The 7,772-nt window shown below is 36.0% G+C and overlaps 1 protein-coding gene across 2 annotated transcripts in view; it reads left to right on the forward strand.

The window, feature by feature from the left end:
* Nucleotides 1-2,774: 2,774 nt before the first annotated feature.
* The window catches only part of LOC121385522 (sperm-associated antigen 16 protein-like), a 26,877-nt gene continuing 21,879 nt past the window's right edge, over nucleotides 2,775-7,772 (forward strand). The window contains exons 1-4 of one of the 2 annotated variants that reach the window (XM_041516229.1): nucleotides 2,775-2,852; nucleotides 5,521-5,598; nucleotides 5,953-6,020; nucleotides 7,451-7,575. In XM_041516229.1, coding sequence (XP_041372163.1) covers nucleotides 2,816-2,852; nucleotides 5,521-5,598; nucleotides 5,953-6,020; nucleotides 7,451-7,575 — 308 coding nt within the window. In that variant the 5' untranslated portion in view covers nucleotides 2,775-2,815. The remainder of the gene's footprint in view (nucleotides 2,853-5,520; nucleotides 5,599-5,952; nucleotides 6,021-7,450; nucleotides 7,576-7,772) is intronic. The other variant, XM_041516227.1, reaches the window with a different exon arrangement.

The raw sequence follows: 7,772 nt of genomic DNA on the forward strand, positions 1-7,772 counted from the left end.
TACGATGTTTTGTCGTGGTAATGGTTTTGTCGTTCAAATTATATAGATTTGGTGGGCATAAAATGAATGAATGAATGTTTAACAACACCCCAGCACGAAAAATACATCGGCTATTGGGTGTCAAACTATGGTAATGCAAACAAATAAGGTGATAATCAACATCAATATAAAAATTCAAGATTTAAATAAAAACAGTGTAAAGAACTGCAAAAATACAAAAATCACAGATAGGTACTGACATTTACTAAAAATTTCAATTTGTGCTGTATTGGCCATTCTCAAAGAGAATGTTACACCCCTGCACCACGGTGAGGTTACAGCACGCGCAGGGGAGATTTGATGGCATGCAGACATACACTTTGTCGTTATGATGGTTTTGTCGTTCAAATTATATAGTCTTCGTGGCATTTTATGCTGTAAACAGAATGACAGAAAAAAACCCTCAATCGGTGTGTGTATATTGTAACAACACGAGTTCAACATTTTCCGTTTCAGTGTGTCCGGATTAACTCGCTGTTTGCGCATCTCTACTTCGGCCCTGAGTCAAAAGTCTACTTAATTCGCACTTCCGCTTACAATGATGCCTCAAGGCGCGCCAAGTTTAGCGGCTTGTCAACTTGTTTAAGAAAGGAATGGAGTGGGCACAAAACAGAGCCGTGGTATGGATGGTATATCTATAAAAATAGAACAATGGCAAATTGTCGGGGGGGGGGGGGGGGGGATATTCAGAAAAGTTCGAATTCAAGTGGAAGAAGCGTGTCTGTGGGGTTTGGGGATTTACGTGAATACGACCACGACATAATCAGTTTTTTGTATTTAGATTCTAGCAGAGAGCCCGGAATTCTAGTTCGCGTAATGTAGAATCCGTGGAGCAGATGTAGAGTGGACAACCCCCCCACCCCATTCAAACTTGGGAAATGTTCTTTTTTGTTTGTTTAATTTATTGTTTCTTTTCCAAGCAAAATAATTTTATTTCATTTTAAATGTTTTCACGGTCAGTTCAAAATGTAATTATTATTAATAAATAATTATAAGCAAATTATTACAACTATTTGTGTAAGGCGACATGGATTTCGTAAAAGTGACAATAACAGGTGGTAATCAAAGTGAAGTTTTTGATAACTGTGTTTGTTTTGTTGTTGCTGTCTATTAATCCAGGCGCGGATCCAAGAGGATTGAGGGGGTCTGGACCTCCCCTACTCATGACAAACAAATGTTGATCATCCCCCCACAACTTATTTTAAATTGTATTCACCGTTAATATATACCTTCCATTTAAATAGTTGCATGTAGACACCCCTTAAATAATCCTGGTCCCGCGCCTGTAGTTCACTGTTCAACCAGTTAAAATCGTCTCGGATCAACTCAACCTTTCAAAAGTACAAATAGGGAAGAGATTCAATAATAAAGTTTGTTTTAAAGGCATATTGTCACAGACTACTGACCTATTAAATAGCCTAACAAAGTATCACCTAAAAATATATACATTTGATTTGTCCCTAAATGTACTTTATTCAGTCATCTAGCCTACATAGCCACCATACTCCACTTATTAATGATATTTCGTAAAAATAATTGAATTATGGCAATGGTCTATAATTCAAAAACTATTATTGTCAACAGGGTTGACATGGATTTCACTCCATCGTGGTTCAGTTAAGGTGATACGATAGCTAGATTTAGTTTCCAAATATTAATGTAATTTTCATTTATTATCCATTTTTAGAGAAATAAGGTTCTTAAATCTGTGACAGTATGCTTTTAATATGAATAATCACTGGCTATTGGACGTCAAACATTTGATACTTCTGACTTAACACTTCCGAAGAAATCTGCTACATGTTTCCATCAGCAGCATATTTAACCATATAATATATTTATTACACATATGGTTAAAATATAATGTTACATATCAAAGTGATACGTCCCACTTGGCGTTACGCCAAATGGGACGTAACACTTCAACATGATCGATTGGTGCACTGCAGCCTTACAGGAACTTCAACCAAACGAGTTGCGTGATATAAATTAATAGCGATTATGGGTAATAAATAGGATATTAAACTCGCTACTATTTCGTATCATGTTTATGTCCCTCGTGAAATACACATGATACACAATGGTAGCTCTATAAATATATCACTTTCTCACAAACTCTCTTGATTACCCCCCCCCCCCAAACATCCTGCCACCACCCCCGCCACCCCCCTCCGGAAATCAAAGGAACCGTTACAGCATTTTAAGGAGGGATTGTGTGAAGGAACACCCTTTTGGCAATTATTTTTATGTTGATTATTAAAATCGATTATTAGGTAACAAATGTACGAGATCATTATAAAAACGAAAACACTGACAGAATTCTGATGACATGGGATTTGTTTTGTTTTCTCTGGTGTGTGTGTGTGTGTGTGTGTGTGTGTGTGTGTGTGCGTGTGCGTGTGCGCGCGCGCGCGCGTGTGTGTGTGTGTGTGTGTGTGTGTGTATGTGTGTGTGTTTTGGTTTGGTTTATTGTTTTGTTTTGGGTGTATGGGGATGGTTTCTGTTATGAGTGGGAACAGTTGTTTGATTAAATCGTTTCACACTGGAATAAATAGTAGATTAATACATTGTTTCATTATAAAAGCTTTTTCTTTCTTTTTTCTGTATATATATGTGTTTGTTTTATTATTAGAAGTTAGTGAACGTTTACTTTAAGAATTGAGGTGCTCATGTGCATTACGAAGGAATTTACCAACCATGAGTTGTGTCCCTTGTACCTTTCACTAAGCTGTAAAACCATTAAAGTTTGTTGCTATAACGACACCGAAGTAACAAAATGGCGTACGATGAAAGCGATAAATATTATTTAGAAAGTATCCTTGTTTTTACATACAATGTTTTGTTTAAATATGCGTTTGCTTTAGTTTGTCACACTGATTAAAAATTAGTCTTTAATTAGCGTTAATATATTTAGCATTTTTTTGGTTGTTGCTGATTTTGTTTGTTTCAATCTTTGATTTTGTCAGTTTGAATGTTTACTTTTATACCATAGTATATTAGAGCAAATGGTTTTAATACGATTTTTATTTTATAATAGTTGTAATTTCAATTGAAAACAGGAATATGGACAAGGGTCAAAATTGGCTGAAATTCCTGCCGGATATTCAGTCCAGCAAGGTATCGTCCATAGCCCTGTTTCAGTGAGGGCCCTGTTTCGGTGGTTTCGTCGTTTGTGCTCAACAGTATGTACATTTGAAGATTTCTGACGTCGTTGACATTTGCACGGGGAAAGTAAACAAATGTCTGTCACATTCACAGAAATGTTCATAAAAATATGGTTAAAATCAGCAAAGAAAGCAAGATCAAACTTTACCCACTCACCCAGTCATAAACACGGCACATTTCTTAATACCTTTTTTCTTTGATTTTCGAAGACTGTTATTTGAAAGAAATCTTATTTTTAAAACTATTTTTGTCTGTTCTCAGCTGTACTGCTATTTTGTTATTGAAGTCACATGATTGTCACGGCGTCTGCTGGCAAAACTCTCTTTACTAATACTTGCCACAAATACATTTCTGGATATCTGTTTATATATTTACTAAAACTCGGAATGCAACATATTTTTTAACCAAACAATTTTACCATTATAACTATTCATTTGTTCAACTTTTAACACAATTGCAAGACATCGGAATTGTTTTATTCGTGTTCCTAAAATGTTGTCTGTTAACAATGGTTCTCGAGGACTCCATTTTGTAATTTGTCTTAAAATCTTTAAAATATGTTTTATAAATTATTATAAGTATATGTTTTGTTGAACAACATACATGTTTTGATAAAACACTGAAAAGTTTTGTGTTGGAAAGTTTTGGCTGTAAGCTATACCACTAAACATTTCACTCACCGAAACAAGTGACGTAGTTAACAATATTTACTGCTGATGCCTGTTACAGTTTTTGACGCACATGCAGTGATCTTTGCTACATAGCAGCCAGTTTAGTGCTCATTTGAAGCGTAGAAATACTAATGAAAAGGTAGCTATTTGAATAACAACTGTCTGTGTATAAATATTGATATGATTTAGAATCGAATATGCTTATGCTCACTGAAACTGGTCCACCCATGATACAAATTCTGCCGGCCCAAGTCAAAACATGATTAACTCTTAAAACTAATGTGTGAATATAAACATAAAATAATTGCTGGTCCCAGGCAAAAAAAATAATCTCCCAGCCTGTGGTGATGTTTACCGGTCAAAAAACAAGAAGAGGATATTTGAAAAGAGTTTGACCCATACCCCTCTTTATCAAAGGATCTAAAGACTAACCCTAAAACTAACCCTAATCATTGAAAGTGGGGTATTGGTTGAACTCATGCCGGATATTTAAACAGATTCTATTTGACATGAAATGTCTTCAGCACTAGCACATCAACGTACTAGTAATAAATATTTTGGTCTGTTATTTATTACCATATTATTATTATATCTTTTGTGGTCAAAGGTCTAATAAATGTCAAAAACAGACTATGGACTTTATCTTGATGAAATATACATTAGCACAGTTGTAAGAATTCAGTTGTAAACATCAGTAGGTGCAACAGACAACAATTTTGTAATTGTTTACCTAAATTCGAATCCATTATAAAATACAATCAGAATTAAGAAAACTAGAAAATCCAGAGTTGTTGGTGAATGAGTACAAATTGGTATGATATAAAACCGCTTCAGAAAAAGGGTGTTTGACTATCATAAAAGTCTGCTACTGCAAATGTCCACTATTCTAAAACTTTGTCAGTAATGTGACCGGCCTTCGTGGCGTCGTGGTTAGGCCATCGGTCTACAGGCTGGTAGGTACTGGGTTCGGATCCCAGTCGAGGCATGGGATTTTTAATCGAGATACCGACTCCAAACCCTGAGTGAGTGCTCCGCAAGGCTCAATGAGTAGGTGTAAACCACTTGCACCGACCAGTGATCCATAACTGGTTCAACAAAGGCCATGGTTTGTGCTATCCTGCCTGTGGGAAGCGCAAATAAAAGATCCCTTGCTGCTAATTGGAAAGAGTAGCCCATGTAGTGGCGACAGCGGGTTTCCTCTCAAAAACTGTGTGGGCCTTAACCATATGTCTGACACCATATAACCATAAATAAAATGTGTTGAGTGCGTCGTTAAATAAAACATTTCTTTTTTTGTCAGTAATGTATACTGCCAAGTGACATTGTCCAGATGTTAATGCTTGTGCACATGTAATTGTTACATGGCTTAACTCCAGTGTTAAGGTCACGGTTAGGGCTTTTGGAATAGCAGGGGTTCTGAATTTAGTGCTTTGACATACCACCTGTATGGAATGGCTGGAATCCATGTAATGATGTTTGTCTGCATAAATAAATGTCTTACAGTTAATGTTATGTTGACCCAGTACTGAAGCAAACTAGAGATCACTTAAGTACTGTAAACACATTGAGATAATATCATTGATTCCAACATAGAGAGAAAGCTTAGACATAAATAGCAAACGTGATTGCCTTAATTGCTTCCCAGAGGTACAGTTGGAGCTGGAAACTGATGAAGACTTTATTTACGAAGAAGTTCCAATCGATGAGGATTTTGTTGTAGGAGGTAATCTTAATATGTTGATATTTTGTTTAATTTTGTCATGCTTTTGACAGTTTGTTTAGCTAAGAAAAAACATTTGGTTAATCATCGTTATAAACATTAGTTATTGGTACACTACAGGGTAGTTGCCTATTACCAATTATTATTTTCTAGCTTAATGTTAGCCCTTTGCATAAACAAGAAGTTCTAATGATCAGAAATATGATAATGTTAAATACATTATACATTATATATTTTGTTAAATGAAAGTGGACTTAAAATTGAGTTTTTTCAATATTTGGTATATCGCTATGTATAGACTACAATTAGCAGTTCATGCATATTTTTATTTTAGAAAACTTTTTTTTATATATATAGAGTATGATGAAGATTTGGATATCGCTGTGAGGACAATCCGAGAATCGATAGAGGATGAACAAGCCACGGTTTGTATTAAATAGCATTTTATAGGGTCATTAACAATTTAAACACAGTTTGGTATGTATAACTTAGCATTAGGTTTTATAATTTTCAGACTATTTCTCGCTCCAGCCAGTGCACCACGACTGGTACATCAAAGGCCATGGTATGTGCTATCCTGTCTATGGGATAGTGCATATAAAAGATCCCTTGCTGCTAATCGAAAAGAGTAGCCCATGAAGTGGCGACAGCGGATTTCCTCTCTCAATATCTGTGTGGCCCTTAACCATATGTCTGACGCCATATAACCGTAAATAAAATGTGTTGAGTGCATCGTTAAATAAATCATTTCCTTCCTTCCTTATCATTTTCAATGTTGTTAATTCGAATAAATTTATCAACCACCTTTAAGAGACATCTCAGTGCAATAACATTTCCATTTGTCAGTGGACCCTGACGTGAACTTTTTTTTGACGGGAGTGATTAATTACTCCCCTACTTTAGTTTATGGGGAGCCATTTAAGATATTACCGTATTAATACCATTCTCAAGGGAGCGGTGGGGAGCAGGAGTGCTCATCCTTGCATGGGTACTCGAGTCCTGTGAATGAACTCGAGTCTTGCTAGACTAGAGTACTAGTGGAGACTGTAGTGACAAACTAGTAATACTGGTCAATATATTAGGGTTAACATCATTAACTGAGACTACTTTTTCCTTCATAACATTCATAACGTTTATCTAATTTAAGGTACTAATACTTTTGACATTGACAGGAAACACGTAGTACCTGGCGGATTATTAAAACTATGAAAGATAGCAGCTTATAGTCCTTCACACAGGGAATGCCTTTTTTCATACTATGGAATTTACTACAAGTTATTTATTTTTGAGCCAATTGTTTTATAAATAGCACACATAAATAGGGTGTTTTTTTGTTATTTCCAAAACACTTTTACTTTTCTTCTTATATCAAACCAAACTGAAATTATAGTCCATTTTTCATAAAATAAAATCAAATCTCACTTTCACTCATAAGATACATTTTTAGATTCATTTTAAGATAAATGGAATGAATTAATATTTAACGACACCCCAGCTCAAACATATACATCAACTGTTTACACATAAACACTTCACATTTCATTGCATTTCAACTTATTTTTGTGCTTATATCCAGTTAAGGTTCAAGCATGCTGTCCTGGGCACATACCTCAGCTATCTGGGCTGTCTGTCCTGGACAGTGGGTCAGTTGTTAGTTGGTTAGTGAAGGAGAAGAGGGTGTAGTGGCCTTACACCTACCCATTGAGCCCTAAAGAACTCACTCTGGGTTGGAGCCGGTACCAGGCTGCGAACCCTATACCTACCAGCCTGTAATCTGATGGCTTAACCACTGTGACACCGAGGCCGGTACACACTTCACAAACTGTTCAGTGACTTGTATTTTAACTGCTTTCAGGCCCGCCACGAGAGCGAAGCTCGAGCATCGGTCACACAAACACCAGAAATCATCGATGATTTCGTCAGGAACTTTCTCGTTCGTATGGGAATGACGAGATCCCTCGACTGTTTCCAGACTGAATGGTGAGCTCATAACTTTTATTATTCTCATTGTTCAACATAATCGAGTTAATAAAAACCATATGAAGCACACGTGTAATGATGTAATTTTAGGAAGCTGCGTCATAACATTTTGAAATATGACGTCAGTTCTCCTAGTTGTGATGGAACATTTTGAGAGATAAACCTAGTTACATATTCGTTAAAAAAATAACTGATAG

This window comes from Gigantopelta aegis, chromosome 11 (genome assembly GCF_016097555.1).
Source record: "Gigantopelta aegis isolate Gae_Host chromosome 11, Gae_host_genome, whole genome shotgun sequence".
Lineage (NCBI taxonomy): Eukaryota > Metazoa > Mollusca > Gastropoda > Neomphalida > Peltospiridae > Gigantopelta > Gigantopelta aegis.